This window comes from Diuraphis noxia, unplaced genomic scaffold (assembly GCF_037042655.1).
Source record: "Diuraphis noxia isolate RWA-SAM2 unplaced genomic scaffold, SU_Dnox_SAM2 contig0007, whole genome shotgun sequence".
NCBI classification, from domain to species: domain Eukaryota; kingdom Metazoa; phylum Arthropoda; class Insecta; order Hemiptera; family Aphididae; genus Diuraphis; species Diuraphis noxia.
In genome coordinates, this window is record NW_028301717.1 from 2,305,667 (window position 1) to 2,329,676 (window position 24,010).

At 27.9% G+C, this 24,010-nt stretch overlaps 3 protein-coding genes across 3 annotated transcripts; 2 read left to right on the plus strand and 1 right to left on the minus strand.

Annotated features, from left to right (window-relative positions):
• Positions 1 to 123: 123 nt before the first annotated feature.
• On the minus strand, positions 124 to 4,848 carry LOC149054413 (uncharacterized). Its single transcript, XM_089230373.1, has 6 exons — positions 3,814 to 4,848; positions 2,665 to 2,881; positions 2,105 to 2,348; positions 1,838 to 2,044; positions 1,296 to 1,566; positions 124 to 1,215 (listed from the first exon to the last, which is right to left on the minus strand). The coding sequence occupies exons 1-6, from the start codon at positions 4,030 to 4,032 to the stop codon at positions 211 to 213; spliced, it is 2,163 nt and encodes a 720-aa protein (XP_089086499.1). The 5' UTR covers positions 4,033 to 4,848; the 3' UTR covers positions 124 to 210.
• Positions 4,849 to 4,882: 34 nt separating this feature from the next.
• LOC149054414 (uncharacterized) lies at positions 4,883 to 7,069 on the plus strand. Its single transcript, XM_089230291.1, has one exon. It carries the CDS (start codon positions 4,883 to 4,885, stop codon positions 7,067 to 7,069), a length of 2,187 nt encoding a protein of 728 aa, XP_089086417.1.
• A 2,618-nt stretch (positions 7,070 to 9,687) lies between these two features.
• Positions 9,688 to 10,448, plus strand: LOC149054415 (uncharacterized). The gene is made up of 4 exons (XM_089230292.1): positions 9,688 to 9,738; positions 9,816 to 10,075; positions 10,210 to 10,325; positions 10,399 to 10,448. Exons 1-4 carry the CDS (start codon positions 9,688 to 9,690, stop codon positions 10,446 to 10,448), a joined length of 477 nt encoding a protein of 158 aa, XP_089086418.1.
• The last annotated feature ends 13,562 nt before the right edge of the window (positions 10,449 to 24,010 follow it).

Genomic DNA, 24,010 nt, shown 5'->3' on the forward strand with positions numbered 1-24,010 from the left:
AATATAAATACAAATACTTTTTAAAAGTATTCAAAATACTTCCACAAATACTTTTTTTTTAGTAAATTATAAATTTTATATTAAAATATTTATGGAATTTATCAAAAAAATATTTAAAAAAAATAAAATAAATAATTATAATAATAAAACACACAATTATTCTAATAGTAGACAGTAATACAGTATATTGTATATTTTAATAGATATGAATTACATATTTGAATTGTATTTTAAAAAAATTGTTTTTTCAAATGTGTTGTCGTCCATCTTTCCTCGACGTTTTGTTAGTATGGCATTGCTAATACTAAATACGCGTTCAATGGGAGCACTGCTAGGCAATGGAGTATTATGACAAATAAAAACTTTTTTTATATTAGGATATTCATTAAGTGATGTCAGTTTTTTTGTAGGGCTTCTACTCAGATATTGAGTTACTTCATTTTCCACAGAGATAGTTGATGTTCCTTGAAGTTTGTCATTAGACCATGAAAAAAAAGAAGAATCCTCAACTTCATCTTCACTATTTTCAACTAATTGTTTATGTGTTGAAGCCTCATTTTCTTTTGAATTAAAGACATTTAAAACTGTTTTTTTAAAATCCGAAATAGCCAAATCCTTTTTTACTTGGTTTTTTATCCAAACAGTTTTAAAATACGGATGTGAAATAGCTGCTGTTGTCAAAAATTGGTCACTTAATATTTTTTCAAATCGTTTCTCAATGCTTTTTATTATTACTGCTACCAATGGAGAACAGATTTTTAATTGATTTTTATTAAGTATTTGTTCATACTTGTAAATTAACTCTGTAATTGAAGGTATTAGAAAACCAAAAAACATATTTTTTTCACCTTGTAAAAGGTCTAAAACAATAGCTAATGGTTCCATCATCTGAGAATATTCTTCAAGGAATTCCATATCATTTTTATTAAATCGTACAATATCAATCTCATCACACAATCTAAATAATTTTGATGAATTTAATTTGGATATCTTCAAAAAAAAATTTACTGAGTCATATGTTGAATTCCATCTTGTTTCTGTTGGAGTGACAAGGTATACTCCAAAACAACTTTTTATAACATCAGCAATTTTAGTAGATCGGTTTTGCTTATTCCAAAGATTAGTTAATTTCGCAAAGGTTGTTCTGCTCTGCTGCTTATACTTCCACAGAGGCGATACTGCATTTTTTACACCAGAAATAGCTTTTTGAATATCCTGTAATTTGTAAGTTGATAATAATATATAATATGAATCTAAAATTTAAAAATATTACAAAATAAATAAAATTCTCTTACATTAGTAGCGATTAAATTGAGAGTATGTGCTGCACATCTATGATGTTTTGGCAAAATATATACTTCATCCTCTGTGTCTTCCAATACTTCAGCAATATTTAAATGAGATATATCTTGAAAATCATTATCTTCATCTTCATTTGTAACAGTACAATTATCCAAATCATCCACATCATCAGGAATGAAGGTGATGTATGGCATCGTGGCTGTGTTATTATCTAGCTGTGTAACATTCAAGGCATTGGTATCATCGTCATTCGCCCCAAATACTCTAAAAATTTAAAAATAAATTAATTTGATTGAAACATAAATTACCTATTAATTTTAGATGTAAAATTATTGATTAAAACATAATAATTTAGGTTAGAAAGTATTAATTGAAACTAATGAAAGTTGAGAAAAATATTTTCACAACCTCATAGCCCATAGGTACAACTATAGGTAGGTATAATTGTATAAACTATAAAAGAAAACCTAGGAAAACTAATGATGTCTACCCTTTTTCGCATTAAAACTCAATTAAACATTAATAAAATATTTACCTAAAGCTTTTAACAAAATTGCTGCCATTATCTGTTGTTGTATATAAAATTTTGTTATTTATGTTAAATAATGTATAGACAGATTCCATAGATCTGGCTAATATCTCATAAGTGTGACTTCCTATCAATCGCTTAATAGATAATAAGTAAGATTTGCGTTCGAGACTTCCTTCTTCAATCCAATGAACAGTTATTCCCAAATAAGATCTAAATAAATTAATGACAGATATTATTAAATAATGAAATTAAAAATCTAAAAAAATATACCTTTTAAATGTCGACCATGCGTCAGCAGTAGTTGTTAAATGTTCCACTGAGTTTAATTTACATTTCAATTTTTCAAAGACAATATTAAAACTTTTGTCAATATTTTTCATAAGAGTCTGTCGACACAAAAGATTTCTACCTGGGAATCCTTTAGAAATAATATCCTTAAAATTTACATGTGACACTATATTAAATGGTAGAGATGCGTTTATTATTAAATCTTGAATCATTTGATTAAGTGTATCTGTGAAATAAAACAACAAACAATTATTAATAATTACTAATTACTATACAATAAATAAATAATATAACATATTTTTAAACCTTTTTTATTATTGAATATCTACTTGAATCAATTTATCAAATACAAATAGCTTTTTACATTAAACTATTAAGTAGGTACCTACATATTATAAGCACTAAAATAATATCGGTTCTCAAATATGTAATACAATTTAAAATAGATAAATTAGGTAAATATATATTATTAATACATTTGATTTAAAAACTAACTAGAGAAATATTTATATATTCTAGAACTAGTAGAACATATTATTTACCTTGAGAAACTATATTTATGCGATTATCTTTTGAATGTATGAAGCTTTTCATAGATGATTGTGTTGTATTAAATTTGATTTTTTTAACATTTGATCCGCTGCTGGTGTCATATTGATCAGTGCTGTCAATTTCTTTTCTTGTACAATTTACATCAACAGATACATTCATACTTGGCATCAGTAATTCTTTTACAGTTTTTACATTACTATGTTTAAGCTGTGAAAATTATAAACTATTATAGGAATTTACTATCTAAAATATTTAATTATATATCTAGATATAAACTATATGTCTATTGTCTATATACTAAGGACTTACATAGTCTATGACCTATTGACTTTAAATATATTAATATAACTAACTAAACCCTGATAAAAATAAAACAAATAACAAAACGTTTATATTTAATTATTTCATAGGTATGTTTTTGCATACCCTGCAACCTGACCGTCTGGGGTCAGTGTTCAACATTTTTTTAGAAGGCATAAACTAAGTTCCGAAATACAATATTTAAAAACTAATACCTAGTCTAGGTCCAAACCCGAAGAACGAAATAAACACTATAGAATTTTTCAAAACAACTCAAATATTAAAATTATTATAAGACGACACCACAGAATATATGAAATTTCATATATTCTGTGATGACATTAACAATATTGTAATGTACCTACATAAATATCCAAATTGTTTATAAAACAATAAAATTGTATACAATTAATTAATTTTTTTTTTCTATTTTATTAAAAATGTAACGCTTATGGCCCTAGTTGTCAAAGCAGAAATATTGCAAATTTCAAGACCAATGAAAAAAAAAAAAAACTAATAGGTAACAAAAAATATGTAGATCAATGTTAAGAAATAATATTATGTGACAAGACACAAGAATAATTATAAAATTATATTGTTTTCAATAAGTCTACCTCCATAAAATCATGTTTTTATTTTCATCAAACAAATATTGGAAAAACTATTATTTACTTATAAGGACTAACATTATCTAATCTAACCTAACCTAACCTATTAATAATAAATAATTTTAAGGACTTTTAGACTTGCCAGCAATGGCCTACATTTTCAAATGCCTAACATGTATTTATAAGTAAACAAAAAAAAAATAATACCTTAATAATAATAATAATATCTACCTTTAAATGTTTACGGAGATTGGACATAGATCTTGAATCAGCAGTTTGAGTCTTACTTGTCACACAATGATTACAAGAAACTTCAAAAGTTGTGTATAAATCACAGTCAATAAGTATTTTTTTTACTTTAAAATGTGAATTATATACTGGCCATGGTAAACTAATATTCACTTGTGGACGTGGATTGTCCAATTCACAATTTTCCTCGGTTTCATCCATTGTTGTTTAAAAAATAATACTTGATAATTTAATAAGTAACAACTAACAACTAACAACAAAAATTAACAACGCAGGAGTGCAGGACGCACACGCTGTTTCCTGTCGCCTGTTTGCCTTTGCACGTTTGATATACTTAGTATTAAATTGCCAAATTGGTAAATAAAATACTATGATTTATAAATTATAAGAAACATCAAACATAGACGATAGACTATAGAGTATTATCAACTCTTGTAATAAATAATAATGTAATATTAATATATTATAACAAATATCTTATAATTATTAACTAGGTACTGTATAGTACCGCCAACCGACAACCACACATCCACACATTAGATAAGAGATAGGTACAATAATAATTTTAAATATAAAGTCGTATTATTATTTATTGTTATAATGTTATTAGTGCTTATTACAACTTGAAAATAAACACTATTTATAGATTCAAGAACTAGTTGTGATGGTCTGTGTCCCGTATGCCTTTAAGTGGGAGTGAGTGGCTGACGGGGGTTTCAGTCATTCTGTTATCAGCTTGTATTTTGGAGAAATCTAAAATCTTATTTATAAATTCTCAGAAGTTAGAACCATTATAAAATAATATTTTAAAAACAAAATCTAAAACAGTACATTACAAAATATTGGAAATTTAAATTGGAGTAGAACATAGCCCATAGGAATGTAAAAAAGTATTTAGTATTCTAGAATATAAATACAAATAAAAAGTATTTTTTAAGTATTTAAAATACATTGGTTAAAAAGTATTTAAAAAGTATTTGAAATACAAAAAAAGTATTTAAATACTAGTATTTAAATACAAGTATTCGAATACTTAACAAGACTGCATATTATGCAACGTACATGGCAGGCGGCGTGTGAGTGGGACGGGCCGTTGCCATGCGACATCCGCACCGATTGGGCACAATTCGTGATCGAGTTGCCACAGCTTTCGGCCGTTCGCGTTCCGCGGTTTTGCAACACCACTCCGGGTACGACATGTTTGTTATACGGTTTCTGTGACGCGTCATTACGAGGGTACGTGGCTGTGGCTTATTTGCGCGTACTCGATGCACCACGAGATTCGTCAGTCTTTCTTATCGGTACAAAGACCAAATTAGCTCCAATGAAAACGTTGACGGTGCCACGATTAGAGCTAAACGCTGCCTTGTTGCTTATTCGATGGTTGAATCGCGTAAAAGTTGCTCTCGGTGATCGCGTTACCATTGTAGACACCTTCGCGTGGACGGACTCGTTAGTGGTCCTGTCGTGGCTGACTGTCCCACACGAAACGTTTAAACAATACGTATCGAACCGCGTACATCAGATTCAGTCCGTTTTACCAGATTGTCATTGGCGATATGTGTCAACGCTCGAAAACCCCGCCGACTGTGCGTCACGTGGAATGATGCCGTCAGAATTACCAAAATTTATGTTGTATTGGCTCGGCCCAGAATTTATTAGGGACCATCCGAAAGAATGGGGGAGGGATAAGGATCGTCTACCGTGTTCCGAATTGCCCGAAGTCCGGCCCATCAACCTCTTAGTACAATCTAAAGACCACCCTTCGGAGTGGTTCGCGCGTTTTTCTTCGTACGATCATATGATTCGCGTAGTTGCCAGGATGCGCCGTATGCTGCCAAAAGGCCGTCGCCGACCTACCGAGGTGACACCGGTCCTCACGCGTATCGAGCTCGACGATGCGTTACGCGTTATTGTTCTCCATTCACAGCAGTCTTTTTTCGCCGAACTCCGCGACGAGTTGCGTAAGAACGTCTGTGCATCTTCGAAGCCTCTCGCTCGGCTATGCCCGTTTATCGATGACCACGGAGTCATTCGCGTAGGTGGTCGACTAAGGCATTCCGACCTACCGTTCGAAACGAAACACCCAATATTGCTGTCAAAGTCGTCTTTTTTATCGACGTTAATTTGCCGGCGTTGGCATAAAATAACGTGCCATTCTGGCCCGCGCGTTATGTCCGCGATGATCCGTCGACACTTCTGGATTGTGTCTCTCCGCTCGGTTATCCACACTATCTTGACACAATGTACGGTGTGTGTTCGTTTTGACGGTCGTAACCCACAACCATTGATGGCTGATTTGCCCGGATCGCGCGTACAACAATGTAGAGCTTTTACCCGGGTGGGCGTGGATTACGCGGGTCCGTTGTCAATGCGCGAACTACGGTTGCGCAAATCGCGTACGTACAAAGTTTATATCGCAATATTTGTGTGTTTTGCCGTTAAAGCTGTTCACTTAGAACTTGTGACAGATCTATCCACTGAAGCCTTTATGGCAGCCTTTGATCGTTTTGTGGCCAGACGCGGTATGCCCAGCGAAATATTTTCTGATTGTGGTACAAATTTCGTGGGCGCCGCGCGACAACTACGTCAGTTAATTAACAGTCCCGCGTCGCAATTAACCATAACGTCAGTAGCTATGTCATGCACATGGCATTTTAATCCCCCCGCGGCCCCTCATTTTGGTGGGCTTTGGGAAGCAGCAGTACGCTCAGCCAAAAGATTACTAACCCGCGTTGTAGGCTCACACGTTTTGACGTACGAAGAATTCAGTACAGTGTTGTGTCGGGTTGAAGCAGTTTTAAATTCGCGACCCCTTACTCCGTCTTCATCAGATCCGCTCGATCTCGAATGCTTGACACCGGGGCATTTCCTCGTCGGTCAACCGCTGCTCGCTGTGCCTCCTCGATCACCCATATCCCCAGATCGCCCTATAGTTAATAGGTGGAAATTACTAGATCATTGTCACCAGAATTTCTGGCACCGGTGGTCGACAGAGTACCTTCATACTCTCCAAGAACGGGTTAAATGGACTGATAGCCGTCCCAACGTCAAAGTAGACGATATGGTAGTTCTCCGGGACCCCTTAGCACCGCCTTTAGATTGGCGACTTGGTAGCGTGACTGGTGTCGAACCGGGGGCCGATGGAGTGGTCAGGGTTGTGCACGTATTGACGTCCCGTGGCATGCTTACTCGTCCAGTAGTCAAAGTGATAGTACTGCCTACCGACGGCCAGTAGCACTTAACAATAATTTCCTTGTAACATTTACCATTATACTCGCACAATTGCTTATGGTCATAGTTTGTGGTCTCGTTCTGAGTTCCTCGACTTCACCGACCACCGCGCCGAGTTACCTATTCTTGTTTTGACATATTATTATTATTATAATTGCTATACTACTCGCGGGGTGTTCGGACGCAAAGTTTATAATTATTATATAATATACTATATTTTGTATTTTGTATTTTCTTTTCTATTATTATATATATATATGTATACACGTTTGTACGTTAACATTTTGTTTTATATTTTATATCATATGTATTTTTCCCTTTTTATATGTTATTATGGACCATATGTTCACCTACGTTATGAATTTTTTTTTGTTTAACGATATCCGCCGTCACTCAGAACGTAGCCTACAGTTAGATGTGCACCACGGTTCCTCCGCCTTCGAATACTTCATATTTTACGATATATGTGAGGCGACGCCTCCCATAGGGGGAGGATGTTTGAACTTGAGCCGCGCTCGTGGCTAACAGTGTGACCGTCTGGACACTTGTCGTGTCACCCCGTTGGCTGACCGATGTCGAAGTGCGCTTGCGCGGAGCTTTTGGCGACCGGCATCGCTGACCACCGGTTCTCCAGCGGCTCGCTCTCTATTCACCACCGTCGTCCGGTATAGTTGCCGTGACCGGGTGTCGTGCGCCCCTTTTTTTTGTGTACTACCTTTTCGTCGTGTGTCGACCGACAAATCCTGTAGTTCTATATATTGTATACGTTAGTCTATCGCAGTGTGTGCCGTATGGATGTCGACGGCCTTATAATTCATAATAAATTATAGTTGCGTCGCGCGTCGATCATTTTTATTATTTTGTATGCGGGTTTGATTCCCAACATCACCCGTCGCACGTAATTACACGTGCCCACAATTTCGTGTGCGTCTATAATAAGTCGCGGGATTATCGTGTGTCTGGTGTATGAGGCACAATATAACGCAGCCGCCGTCAAGAGGTCAACGAGCTCACCATCGCCGAGCCATCTACAACATAATTTGGCTACCTCACGGGACGAACTAACTTCGCACACCATTCGTATCAATCGTCGTGGGATTCCGCCATCATTGCGACTAGCGGTATCGTTACTATTATTATTATTGTATTTTTTGTCATATATATTTTTATTTAGTCTTGCATATTGCGCATTTGTTGTGCCCTTAATTATATTATTTTATTGGTATTATTAGTTATTATTATTATAAAAACGGTCCGAAGAGACGTCTTCGGAGTTGTAACGTATTAACGTATAACATTGTTTGTACTTTAGGTGTAAGACACGTCTGATTATTATATATTCTGTATACCATATTTATTATTTCTTTCTAGTATTAATATTGTCATTCATCCCCAAACACTCCGCGAGTCGTCCAGCAAACTGCTCAAGCAAGTGCTGGCGGCGTAAACAATTACTATTAACTATACATTTATACAGATTAAATTATTTTCAACATTGTAATATAAATATAATATAGGTACCTATATAAAAAGAACAATAACAATTTACATAAATCAATATTTTATTTAAATATTCATACTATTTGTAACAGGAGTTAATCGAAGTGTGGAATAAAAAAATTCTAAGGTTAGGTCCAAATTTACCCAAATACCTGAGCGATAAAACAATGAAAAGAAAGCCACCTACACCGCGGATTGCTCTAACAAAGGTTTCATAATTATATTTCATTACATATTATGTAGATATAGTGTCATCCTATGTGTCGCAATAGATAATATTTTTTTCTTAAACAATATTTTTTAAATCTGATTTCTTCTATTAATTATTACGCTTCTAATAAACCATATATTTTTAAAGTGCTTTAACAATCATCGAAGAATATAAAAATATGGTTCTATCAGAGCATAATAATATTCAAACATCATATTTCAATAGTATTGTTTACAAAAAAATGTATTGCAATTTGCAAGTAATAATTGGTTTGGTTAAATTCAGGAAACGCTTAATGTAAAGTGAAAATTTGATGCCAGATAGTTATTTGATAGTTCACCGCATCCAGGTTTGATGAATGAGTATGTTCCAAAATGTATCACAGAAGAAACATATGATGTTCACTTGGATGCAAATAATGTTAAACTTCCAGGAAGTATGTGGGGTTTGCATACAAATGGAAAAGAAACTTTATTTACCTATATCACTGGCCTAAAAAATGATAAATGTGTTAGGTTTTCATCATCTATACCACAGGTTTTTATAATAATAATAGTTAATAGGCAACTATTTTATACATAAATATATTAACTATAAATTAATAAATTAATCTTATATTATAAATTACAAATAAAACTATATGAATACAATAGTAGGTAATAAATATTTACAATATTAAGGTTTTCATAAGAGAAAAAGCATTGCCTATTGGAAAATTAACAACATGTAGAAACGACGTGGAAAAATTATTGAAAAATGTTGATAATATTAAAATTTGTCCTGGATATGGTGGAATCTGGTCTAAAAGTTGTGAAATAACTTTGGAAGGAAAAAGTATAAAATGTAAATGCTGTCGTCAACTTCAGTATAATGATAAAAAAAAACAAAGAAATAGTGTATGCTTCAAAATAATGAATCCTATGTATAAAAGAAGCCAACAAACAAGTCGTCTTTTTAATAAGGCATTAAACTAATCACAATATATTATTTAAAAGCATTTTTGTACCCTTCATATATATTTTAAATTATGTACATACAGATGAAAACTTTGAAAACTGATATAAATAATTTAATTAACAAATGTAAAACTTTGGAAATTGAAAAAATTGAAGAAATTTTGAAAGATCTTTCACCTAAACAAAAAGAAGCTGTTAGAACAATTTTTAAAGCTTCATCTGTTAAATCCCAAAAAGGAATGAGATATTCTAATGACTGGGTATATGAATGTATACTCATGAAGATTAAAGGACCAGCTTTATATAGAAAGATTAGACGGGACAACATTTTACCATTACCATCCTTGCATAGGCGTTAATTTGGCTTGCTAGAAGGGGGGGCTAACGCTAAGATTATAATTTATAACATTAGAAATTTATAACAAGGCTATACTATTTTTTAGGGGGGCTAAGCCCCCCAATTTACGCCTATGCATTCTTGTCAACTTTACAAAGGTATATTCAGCAATTACAGCCTTCTTATGGATTTCAAGAGAGTGTTTTTAAAATGATAAAAGAAAAAGCTAAATATATCCCTAATTTTGAGAAACACGGTATATATATATTCTAAAATTATTAAATGTATTGTTTAAATAGTTATTTAATTAAAATGATTACTTTGGTTAGGATGTTTGTTATTGGATGAAATGGCTTTAACACCAGCAGCCGTGGCGTAATTAGGAATTTGTCTTAGGGTGGGATAAACATTTTTTTCCACTCAAAATACTTAGATTTTCAAGTACAATATCTGGGAAAACTATTTCCTCAAAAATTCTTAAACTAATATATATGTACACAAAATGTATTAATAAATGTGCTTTAAAATTCTATACAATATTATAATAATTTCTTCAAAATGTAAATTTTGAATATATTAGAATTAAAATTTACTTTTAAATTAAATAATAATTTATAGATTTCTTGAAATTTGGGAACAAATTTGGTAAAAAATGTTGATAATTCCGCTAAATATCGTTTAAAGTCATTTGTATTGAACTAATCATACTTTTCATATTTTTATCGTTAAGTTCACATTATTTTACATCTAAAACACGTCTTTACTATACATTTGGGTGAATACAAAAAATAGAAAAAAAATTTGGTAAAAAATGGTGATAATTCCGCTAAATATCGTCTAACGTCATTTTTATTGAACTAATCATACTTTTTATATTTTTATCGTTAAGTTCACATTATTTTACATCTAAAACATGTCTTTACACAACATTTGGGTGAATATATAAGGTCGTAAAAAAATTTTGAAAAAAAGGTGATGAATCCGCTAAATATCATCTTAAGTCATTTCTATTAAACTAATCATACTTTTTATATTTTTAACGTTAAGTTCACATTATTTTACATCTAAAACACGTCTTTACAATACATTTGGGTGAATATAAAAAATAGAAAAAAAATTTGGGAAAAATTTGGTAAAAAATGGTGATAATTCCGCTAAATATCGTTTAAAGTAATTTGTATTAAACTAATCATACTTTTTATATTTTTAACGTTAAGTTCACATTATTTTACATCTAAAACACGTATTTACAATACATTTGGGTGAATACAAAAAATAGAAAAAAATTTGGGAAAAAACTTGGTAAAAAATGGTGATAACTCCGCTAAATATCGTTTAAAGTCATTTGTATTGAACTAATCTTACTTTTTATATTTTTAACGTTAAGTTCACATTTTTTGACAACTAAAACACGTCTGTACAATACATTTGGGTGAATACAAAAAATAGAAAAAAAATTTGGGAAAAAATTTGGTAAAAAATGGTGATAATTCGGCTAAATATCGTCTAACGTCATTTTTATTGAACTAATCATACTTTTTATATTTTTATCGTTAAGTTCACATTATTTTACATCTAAAACATGTCTTTACACAACATTTGGGTGAATATATAAGGTCGTAAAAAAATTTTGAAAAACAGATGATGAATCCACTAAATATCGACTAAGTCATTTCTATTAAACTAATCATACTTTATATATTTTTAACGTTAAGTTCACATTATTTTACATCTAAAACACGTCTTTACAATACATTTGGGTGAATACAAAAAATAGAAAAAAAATTTGGTAACAAATGGTGATAATTCCGCTAAATATCGTCTAACGTCATTTTTATTGAACTAATCATACTTTTTATATTTTTATCGTTAAGTTCACATTATTTTACATCTAAAACATGTCTTTACACAACATTTGGGTGAATATATAAGGTCGTAAAAAAATTTTGAAAAAAAGGTGATGAATCCGCTAAATATCATCTTAAGTCATTTCTATTAAACTAATCATACTTTTTATATTTTTAACGTTAAGTTCACATTATTTTACATCTAAAACACGTCTTTACAATACATTTGGGTGAATATAAAAAATAGAAAAAAAATTTGGGAAAAATTTGGTAAAAAATGGTGATAATTCCGCTAAATATCGTTTAAAGTAATTTGTATTAAACTAATCATACTTTTTATATTTTTAACGTTAAGTTCACATTATTTTACATCTAAAACACGTATTTACAATATATTTGGGTGAATACAAAAAATAGAAAAACAATTTGGGAAAAAATTTGGTAAAAAATGGTTATAATTCCGCTAAATATCGTCTAAAGTCATTTTTATTGAACTAATCTTACTTTTTATATTTTTAACGTTAAGTTCACATTTTTTGACAACTAAAACACGTCTGTACAATACATTTGGGTGAATATAAAAGGTCAAAATAAATTTTGGAAAAAAAGGTGATGAATCCGCCAAATATCGTCTAATGTCATTTCTATTAAACTAACCTTACATTTTATATTTTTAACGTTAAGTTCAAATTTTTTGACCTCTAAAACACGTCTGTACAATACATTTGTTTGAATACAAAAAATAGAAAAAAAATTTGGGAAAAAATTTGGTAAAAAATGGTGATAATTCGGCTAAATATCGTCTAACGTCATTTTTATTGAACTAATCATACTTTTTATATTTTTATCGTTAAGTTCACTTAATTTTACATCTAAAACACGTCTTTACAATACATTTGGGTGAATATAAAAGGTCGTAAAAAAATTTTGAAATACAGGTGATGAATCCGCTAAATATCGTCTTAATTCATTTCTATTAAACTAATCATACCTTTTATATTTTTAACGTTAAGTTCACATTATTTTACATCTAAAACACGAGTTTACAATACATTTATGTGAATACAAAAAATAAAAAAAAAATTTAGGAAAAAATTTAGTAAAAAATTGTGATAATTCCGCTAAATATCGTTTAAAGTCATTTGTATTGAACTAATCATACTTTTTATATTTTTATCGTTAAGTTCACATTATTTTACATCTAAAACACGTATTTACAATACATTTGGGTGACTACAAAAAATAGAAAAAAAATTTGGTAAAAAATGGTGATAATTCCGCTAAATATCGTTTAAAGTCATTTGTATTGAACTAATCATACTTTTTATATTTTTATCGTTAAGTTCACATAATTTTACATCTAAAACACGTATTTACAATACATTTGGGTGAATATAAAAGGTCGTAAAAAATTTTTGAAAAAAAGGTGATGAATCCGCTAAATATCGTCTTAAGTCATTTCTATTAAACTAATCATACTTTTTATATTTTTAACGTTAAGTTCACATTATTTTACATCTAAAACACGTCTTTACAATACATTTGGGTGAATATAAAAGGTCGTAAAAAAATTTTGAAATACAGGTGATGAATCCGCTAAATATCGTCTTAAGTCAATTCTATTAAACTAATCATAATTTTTATATTTTTAACGTTAATTTCACATTATTTTACATCTTAAACACGTGTTTACAATACATTTATGTGAATACAAAAAATAGAAAAAAAATTTGGGAAAAAATTTGGTAAAAAATGGTGATAATCCCGCTAAATATCGATTAAAGTCATTTGTATTGAACTAATCATACTTTTTATATGTTTATCGTTAAGTTATCATAATTTTACATCTAAAACCAACTTTACAATACATTTGGGTGAATATAAAAGGTCGTAAAAATATTTTGAAATTCAGGTGATGAATCCGCTAAATATCGTCTTAAGTCATTTCTATTAAACTAATCATACTTTTTATATTTTTAACGTTAAGTTCACATTAGTTTACATCTAAAACACGTGTTTACAATACATTTATGTGAATACAAAAAATAAAAAAAAAATTTGGGAAAAAATTTGGTAAAAAATGGTGATAATTCCGCTAAATATCGTTTAAAGTCATTTGTATTGGACTAATCAAACTTTTTATATTTTTATCGTTAAGTTCACATTATTTTACATATTTTACATCTAAAACACGTATTTACAATACATTTGGGTGAATACAAAAAATAGAAAAAAAATTTGGGAAAAAATTTGGTAAAAAATTGTGATAATTCCGCTAAATATCGATTAAAGTCATTTGTATTGAACTAATCATACTTTTTATATGTTTATCGTTAAGTTCACATAATTTTACATCTAAAACACGTCTTTACAATACATTTGGGTGAATATAAAAGGTCGTAAAAAAATTTTGAAATACAGGTGATGAATCCGCTAAATATCGTCTTAAGTCATTTCTATTAAACTAATCATACTTTTTATATTTTTAACGTTAAGTTAACATTATTTTACATCTAAAACACGTATTTACAATACATTTGGGTGACTACAAAAAATAGAAAAAAAATTTGGGAAAAAATTTGGTAAAAAATGGTGATAATTCCGCTAAATATCGTTTAAAGTCATTTGTATTGAACTATTCATACTTTTTATATTTTTATCGTTAAGTTCACATAATTTTACATCTAAAACACGTGTTTACAATACATTTGGGTGAATACAAAAAATAGAAAAAAAATTTGGGAAAAAATTTGGTAAAAAATGGTGATAATTCCGCTAAATATCGTTTAAAGTCATTTGTATTGAACTAATCATACTTTTTATATTTTTATCGTTAAGTTCACATAATTTTACATCTAAAACACGTCTTTACAATACATCTGGGAGAATATAAAAGGTCGTAAAAAAATTTTGAAATACAGGTGATGAATCCGCTAAATATCGTCTTAATTCATTTCTATTATACTAATCATACTTTTTATATTTTTAACGTTAAGTTCACATTATTTTACATCTAAAACACGTATTTACAATACATTTGGGTGACTACAAAAAATAGAAAAAAAATTTGGTAAAAAATGGTGATAATTCCGCTAAATATCGATTAAAGTCATTTGTATTGAACTAATCATACTTTTTATATTTTTATCGTTAAGTTCACATAATTTTACATCTAAAACACGTGTTTACAATACATGTGGGTGAATATGAAAGGTCGTAAAAAAATTTTGAAATACAGGTGATGAATCCGCTATATATCGTCTGAATTCATTTCTATTAAACTAATCATACTTTTTATATTTTTAACGTTAAGTTCACATTATTTTACATCTAAAACACGTATTTACAATACATTTGGGTGAATACAAAAAATAGAAAAAAAATTTGGGAAAAAATTTGGTAAAAAATGGTGATAATCCCGCTAAATATCGATTAAAGTCATTTGTATTGAACTAATCATACTTTTTATATGTTTATCGTTAAGTTCACATAATTTTACATCTAAAACCAACTTTACAATACATTTGGGTGAATATAAAAGGTCGTAAAAATATTTTGAAATACAGGTGATGAATCCGCTAAATATCGTCTTAAGTCATTTCTATTAAACTAATCATACTTTTTATATTTTTAACGTTAAGTTCACATTATTTTACATCTAAAACACGTATTTACAATACATTTGGGTGACTACAAAAAAAAAGAAAAAAAATTTGGTAAAAAATTTGGTAAAAAATGGTGATAATTCCGCTAAATATCGTTAAAGTCATTTGTATTGAACTAATCATACTTTTTATATTTTTATCGTTAAGTTCACATAATTTTATATCTAAAACACGTCTTTACAATACATTTGGGTGAATATAAAAGGTCGTAAAAAAATTTTGAAATACAGGTGATGAATCCGCTAAATATCGTCTTAATTCATTTCTATTAAACTAATCATACTTTTTATATTTTTAACGTTAAGTTCACATTAGTTTACATCTAAAACACGTGTTTACAATACATTTATGTGAATACAAAAAATAAAAAAAAAATTTGGGAAAAAATTTGGTAAAAAATGGTGATAATTCCGCTAAATATCGTTTAAAGTCATTTGTATTGGACTAATCATACTTTTTATATTTTTAACGTTAAGTTCACATTATTTTACATCTAAAACACGTATTTACAATACATTTGGGTGACTACAAAAAATAGAAAAAAAATTTGGTAAAAAATGGTGATAATTCCGCTAAATATCGATTAAAGTCATTTGTATTGAACTAATCATACTTTTTATATTTTTATCGTTAAGTTCACATAATTTTACATCTAAAACACGTGTTTACAATACATGTGGGTGAATATGAAAGGTCGTAAAAAAATTTTGAAATACAGGTGATGAATCCGCTATATATCGTCTGAATTCATTTCTATTAAACTAATCATACTTTTTATATTTTTAACGTTAAGTTCACATTATTTTACATCTAAAACACGTATTTACAATACATTTGGGTGAATACAAAAAATAGAAAAAAAATTTGGGAAAAAATTTGGTAAAAAATGGTGATAATCCCGCTAAATATCGATTAAAGTCATTTGTATTGAACTAATCATACTTTTTATATGTTTATCGTTAAGTTCACATAATTTTACATCTAAAACCAACTTTACAATACATTTGGGTGAATATAAAAGGTCGTAAAAATATTTTGAAATACAGGTGATGAATCCGCTAAATATCGTCTTAAGTCATTTCTATTAAACTAATCATACTTTTTATATTTTTAACGTTATGTTCACATTATTTTACATCTAAAACACGTATTTACAATACATTTGGGTGACTACAAAAAAAAAGAAAAAAAATTTGGTAAAAAATTTGGTAAAAAATGGTGATAATTCCGCTAAATATCGTTAAAGTCATTTGTATTGAACTATTCATACTTTTTATATTTTTATCGTTAAGTTCACATAATTTTACATCTAAAACACGTGTTTACAATACATTTGGGTGAATACAAAAAATAGAAAAAAAATTTGGGAAAAAATTTGGTAAAAAATGGTGATAATTCCGCTAAATATCGTTTAAAGTCATTTGTATTGAACTAATCATACTTTTTATATTTTTATCGTTAAGTTCACATAATTTTACATCTAAAACACGTCTTTACAATACATTTGGGAGAATATAAAAGGTCGTAAAAAAATTTTGAAATACAGGTGATGAATCCGCTAAATATCGTCTTAATTCATTTCTATTATACTAATCATACTTTTTATATTTTTAACGTTAAGTTCACATTATTTTACATCTAAAACACGTATTTACAATACAATTGGGTGACTACAAAAAATAGAAAAAAAATTTGGTAAAAAATGGTGATAATTCCGCTAAATATCGATTAAAGTCATTTGTATTGAACTAATCATACTTTTTATATTTTTATCGTTAAGTTCACATAATTTTACATCTAAAACACGTGTTTACAATACATGTGGGTGAATATGAAAGGTCGTAAAAAAATTTTGAAATACAGGTGATGAATCCGCTATATATCGTCTGAATTCATTTCTATTAAACTAATCATACTTTTTATATTTTTAACGTTAAGTTCACATTATTTTACATCTAAAACACGTATTTACAATACATTTGGGTGAATACAAAAAATAGAAAAAAAATTTGGGAAAAAATTTGGTAAAAAATGGTGATAATCCCGCTAAATATCGATTAAAGTCATTTGTATTGAACTAATCATACTTTTTATATGTTTATCGTTAAGTTCACATAATTTTACATCTAAAACCAACTTTACAATACATTTGGGTGAATATAAAAGGTCGTAAAAATATTTTGAAATACAGGTGATGAATCCGCTAAATATCGTCTTAAGTCATTTCTATTAAACTAATCATACTTTTTATATTTTTAACGTTAAGTTCACATTATTTTACATCTAAAACACGTATTTACAATACATTTGGGTGACTACAAAAAAAAAGAAAAAAAATTTGGTAAAAAATTTGGTAAAAAATGGTGATAATTCCGCTAAATATCGTTAAAGTCATTTGTATTGAACTAATCATACTTTTTATATTTTTATCGTTAAGTTCACATAATTTTATATCTAAAACACGTCTTTACAATACATTTGGGTGAATATAAAAGGTCGTAAAAAAATTTTGAAATACAGGTGATGAATCCGCTAAATATCGTCTTAATTCATTTCTATTAAACTAATCATACTTTTTATATTTTTAACGTTAAGTTCACATTAGTTTACATCTAAAACACGTGTTTACAATACATTTATGTGAATACAAAAAATAAAAAAAAAATTTGGGAAAAAATTTGGTAAAAAATGGTGATAATTCCGCTAAATATCGTTTAAAGTCATTTGTATTGGACTAATCATACTTTTTATATTTTTAACGTTAAGTTCACATTATTTTACATCTAAAACACGTATTTACAATACATTTGGGTGACTACAAAAAATAGAAAAAAAATTTGGTAAAAAATGGTGATAATTCCGCTAAATATCGATTAAAGTCATTTGTATTGAACTAATCATACTTTTTATATTTTTATCGTTAAGTTCACATAATTTTACATCTAAAACACGTGTTTACAATACATGTGGGTGAATATGAAAGGTCGTAAAAAAATTTTGAAATACAGGTGATGAATCCGCTATATATCGTCTGAATTCATTTCTATTAAACTAATCATACTTTTTATATTTTTAACGTTAAGTTCACATTATTTTACATCTAAAACACGTATTTACAATACATTTGGGTGAATACAAAAAATAGAAAAAAAATTTGGGAAAAAATTTGGTAAAAAATGGTGATAATCCCGCTAAATATCGATTAAAGTCATTTGTATTGAACTAATCATACTTTTTATATGTTTATCGTTAAGTTCACATAATTTTACATCTAAAACCAACTTTACAATACATTTGGGTGAATATAAAAGGTCGTAAAAATATTTTGAAATACAGGTGATGAATCCGCTAAATATCGTCTTAAGTCATTTCTATTAAACTAATCATACTTTTTATATTTTTAACGTTATGTTCACATTATTTTACATCTAAAACACGTATTTACAATACATTTGGGTGACTACAAAAAAAAAGAAAAAAAATTTGGTAAAAAATTTGGTAAAAAATGGTGATAATTCCGCTAAATATCGTTAAAGTCATTTGTATTGAACTAATCATACTTTTTATATTTTTATCGTTAAGTTCACATAATTTTATATCTAAAACACGTCTTTACAATACATTTGGGTGAATATAAAAGGTCGTAAAAAAATTTTGAAATACAGGTGATGAATCCGCTAAATATCGTCTTAATTCATTTCTATTAAACTAATCATACTTTTTATATTTTTAACGTTAAGTTCACATTAGTTTACATCTAAAACACGTGTTTACAATACATTTATGTGAATACAAAAAATAAAAAAAAAATTTGGGAAAAAATTTGGTAAAAAATGGTGATAATTCCGCTAAATATCGTTTAAAGTCATTTGTATTGGACTAATCAAACTTTTTATATTTTTATCGTTAAGTTCACATTATTTTACATATTTTACATCTAAAACACGTATTTACAATACATTTGGGTGAATACAAAAAATAGAAAAAAAATTTGGGAAAAAATTTGGTAAAAAATGGTGATAATTCCGCTAAATATCGATTAAAGTCATTTGTATTGAACTAATCATACTTTTTATATGTTTATCGTTAAGTTCACATAATTTTACATCTAAAACACGTCTTTACAATACATTTGGGTGAATATAAAAGGTCGTAAAAAAATTTTGAAATACAGGTGATGAATCCGCTAAATATCGTCTTAAGTCATTTCTATTAAACTAATCATACTTTTTATATTTTTAACGTTAAGTTAACATTATTTTACATCTAAAACACGTATTTACAATACATTTGGGTGACTACAAAAAATAGAAAAAAAATTTGGGAAAAAATTTGGTAAAAAATGGTGATAATTCCGCTAAATATCGTTTAAAGTCATTTGTATTGAACTATTCATACTTTTTATATTTTTATCGTTAAGTTCACATAATTTTACATCTAAAACACGTGTTTACAATACATTTGGGTGAATACAAAAAATAGAAAAAAAATTTGGGAAAAAATTTGGTAAAAAATGGTGATAATTCCGCTAAATATCGATTAAAGTCATTTGTATTGAACTAATCATACTTTTTATATGTTTATCGTTAAGTTATCATAATTTTACATCTAAAACCAACTTTACAATACATTTGGGTGAATATAAAAGGTCGTAAAAATATTTTGAAATTCAGGTGATGAATCCGCTAAATATCGTCTTAAGTCATTTCTATTAAACTAATCATACTTTTTATATTTTTAACGTTAAGTTCACATTAGTTTACATCTAAAACACGTGTTTACAATACATTTATGTGAATACAAAAAATAAAAAAAAAATTTGGGAAAAAATTTGGTAAAAAATGGTGATAATTCCGCTAAATATCGTTTAAAGTCATTTGTATTGGACTAATCAAACTTTTTATATTTTTATCGTTAAGTTCACATTATTTTACATATTTTACATCTAAAACACGTATTTACAATACATTTGGGTGACTACAAAAAATAGAAAAAAAATTTGGTAAAAAATGGTGATAATTCCGCTAAATATCGTTTAAAGTCATTTGTATTGAACTAATCATACTTTTTATATTTTTATCGTTAAGTTCACATAATTTTACATCTAAAACACGTCTTTACAATACATTTGGGAGAATATAAAAGGTCGTAAAAAAATTTTGAAATACAGGTGATGAATCCGCTATATATCGTCTGAATTCATTTCTATTAAACTAATCATACTTTTTATATTTTTAACGTTATGTTCACATTATTTTACATCTAAAACACGTATTTACAATACATTTGGGTGACTACAAAAAATAGAAAAAAAATTTGGTAAAAAATGGTGATAATTCCGCTAAATATCGATTAAAGTCATTTGTATTGAACTAATCATACTTTTTATATTTTTATCGTTAAGTTCACATAATTTTACATCTAAAACACGTGTTTACAATACATGTGGGTGAATATGAAAGGTCGTAAAAAAATTTTGAAATACAGGTGATGAATCCGCTATATATCGTCTGAATTCATTTCTATTAAACTAATCATACTTTTTATATTTTTAACGTTAAGTTCACATTATTTTACATCTAAAACACGTATTTACAATACATTTGGGTGAATACAAAAAATAGAAAAAAAATTGGGAAAAAATTTGGTAAAAAATGGTGATAATCCCGCTAAATATCGATTAAAGTCATTTGTATTGAACTAATCATACTTTTTATATGTTTATCGTTAAGTTCACATAATTTTACATCTAAAACCAACTTTACAATACATTTGGGTGAATATAAAAGGTCGTAAAAATATTTTGAAATACAGGTGATGAATCCGCTAAATATCGTCTTAAGTCATTTCTATTAAACTAATCATACTTTTTATATTTTTAACGTTAAGTTCACATTATTTTACATCTAAAACACGTATTTACAATACATTTGGGTGACTACAAAAAAAAAAGAAAAAAAATTTGGTAAAAAATGGTGATAATTCCGCTAAATATCGTTAAAGTCATTTGTATTGAACTAATCATACTTTTTATATTTTTATCGTTAAGTTCACATAATTTTATATCTAAAACACGTCTTTACAATACATTTGGGTGAATATAAAAGGTCGTAAAAAAATTTTGAAATACAGGTGATGAATCCGCTAAATATCGTCTTAATTCATTTCTATTAAACTAATCATACTTTTTATATTTTTAACGTTAAGTTCACATTAGTTTACATCTAAAACACGTGTTTACAATACATTTATGTGAATACAAAAAATAAAAAAAAAATTTGGGAAAAAATTTGGTAAAAAATGGTGATAATTCCGCTAAATATCGTTTAAAGTCATTTGTATTGGACTAATCATACTTTTTATATTTTTAACGTTAAGTTCACATTATTTTACATCTAAAACACGTATTTACAATACATTTGGGTGACTACAAAAAATAGAAAAAAAATTTGGTAAAAAATGGTGATAATTCCGCTAAATATCGATTAAAGTCATTTGTATTGAACTAATCATACTTTTTATATTTTTATCGTTATGTTCACATAATTTTACATCTAAAACACGTGTTTACAATACATGTGGGTGAATATGAAAGGTCGTAAAAAAATTTTGAAATACAGGTGATGAATCCGCTATATATCGTCTGAATTCATTTCTATTAAACTAATCATACTTTTTATATTTTTAACGTTAAGTTCACATTATTTTACATCTAAAACACGTATTTACAATACATTTGGGTGAATACAAAAAATAGAAAAAAAATTTGGGAAAAAATTTGGTAAAAAATGGTGATAATCCCGCTAAATATCGATTAAAGTCATTTGTATTGAACTAATCATACTTTTTATATGTTTATCGTTAAGTTCACATAATTTTACATCTAAAACCAACTTTACAATACATTTGGGTGAATATAAAAGGTCGTAAAAATATTTTGAAATACAGGTGATGAATCCGCTAAATATCGTCTTAAGTCATTTCTATTAAACTAATCATACTTTTTATATTTTTAACGTTAAGTTCACATTAGTTTACATCTAAAACACGTGTTTACAATACATTTATGTGAATACAAAAAATAAAAAAAAAATTTGGGAAAAAATTTGGTAAAAAATGGTGATAATTCCGCTAAATATCGTTTAAAGTCATTTGTATTGGACTAATCAAACTTTTTATATTTTTATCGTTAAGTTCACATTATTTTACATATTTTACATCTAAAACACGTATTTACAATACATTTGGGTGACTACAAAAAATAGAAAAAAAATTGGTAAAAAATGGTGATAATTCCGCTAAATATCGTTTAAAGTCATTTGTATTGAACTAATCATACTTTTTATATTTTTATCGTTAAGTTCACATAATTTTACATCTAAAACACGTCTTTACAATACATTTGGGAGAATATAAAAGGTCGTAAAAAAATTTTGAAATACAGGTGATGAATCCGCTAAATATCGTCTTAATTCATTTCTATTATACTAATCAAACTTTTTATATTTTTAACGTTAAGTTCACATTATTTTACATCTAAAACACGTATTTACAATACATTAGGGTGACTACAAAAAATAGAAAAAAAATTTGGTAAAAAATGGTGATAATTCCGCTAAATATCGATTAAAGTCATTTGTATTGAACTAATCATACTTTTTATATTTTTATCGTTAAGTTCACATAATTTTACATCTAAAACACGTGTTTACAATACATGTGGGTGAATATGAAAGGTCGTAAAAAAATTTTGAAATACAGGTGATGAATCCGCTATATATCGTCTGAATTCATTTCTATTAAACTAATCATACTTTTTATATTTTTAACGTTAAGTTCACATTATTTTACATCTAAAACACGTATTTACAATACATTTGGGTGAATACAAAAAATAGAAAAAAAATTTGGGAAAAAATTTGGTAAAAAATGGTGATAATCCCGCTAAATATCGATTAAAGTCATTTGTATTGAACTAATCATACTTTTTATATGTTTATCGTTAAGTTCACATAATTTTACATCTAAAACCAACTTTACAATACATTTGGGTGAATATAAAAGGTCGTAAAAATATTTTGAAATACAGGTGATGAATCCGCTAAATATCGTCTTAAGTCATTTCTATTAAACTAATCATACTTTTTATATTTTTAACGTTAAGTTCACATTAGTTTACATCTAAAACACGTGTTTACAATACATTTATGTGAATACAAAAAATAAAAAAAAAATTTGGGAAAAAATTTGGTAAAAAATGGTGATAATTCCGCTAAATATCGTTTAAAGTCATTTGTATTGGACTAATCAAACTTTTTATATTTTTATCGTTAAGTTCACATTATTTTACATATTTTACATCTAAAACACGTATTTACAATACATTTGGGTGAATACAAAAAATAGAAAAAAAATTTGGGAAAAAATTT

Bases quoted from the DNA above. Each gene is read 5' to 3' on its own strand.
- LOC149054413 (XM_089230373.1), bottom strand. From the start codon at position 4,032: ATGGATGAAACCGAGGAAAATTGTGAATTGGACAATCCACGTCCACAA. The intron at 1,567-1,837 runs GTAAATATTTTA...TTAAATTTTTAG, and splicing joins AATTTTGTTAAAAGCTTTAG to AGTATTTGGGGCGAATGACG. The intron at 1,216-1,295 runs GTAAGAGAATTT...TACAAATTACAG, and splicing joins TCAATTTAATCGCTACTAAT to GATATTCAAAAAGCTATTTC.
- LOC149054415 (XM_089230292.1), top strand. From the start codon at position 9,688: ATGAATCCTATGTATAAAAGAAGCCAACAAACAAGTCGTCTTTTTAAT. The intron at 9,739-9,815 runs GCATTAAACTAA...ATGTACATACAG, and splicing joins CAAGTCGTCTTTTTAATAAG to ATGAAAACTTTGAAAACTGA. The intron at 10,326-10,398 runs GTATATATATAT...TACTTTGGTTAG, and splicing joins CCCTAATTTTGAGAAACACG to GATGTTTGTTATTGGATGAA.
- LOC149054414 (XM_089230291.1), top strand. From the start codon at position 4,883: ATGCAACGTACATGGCAGGCGGCGTGTGAGTGGGACGGGCCGTTGCCA.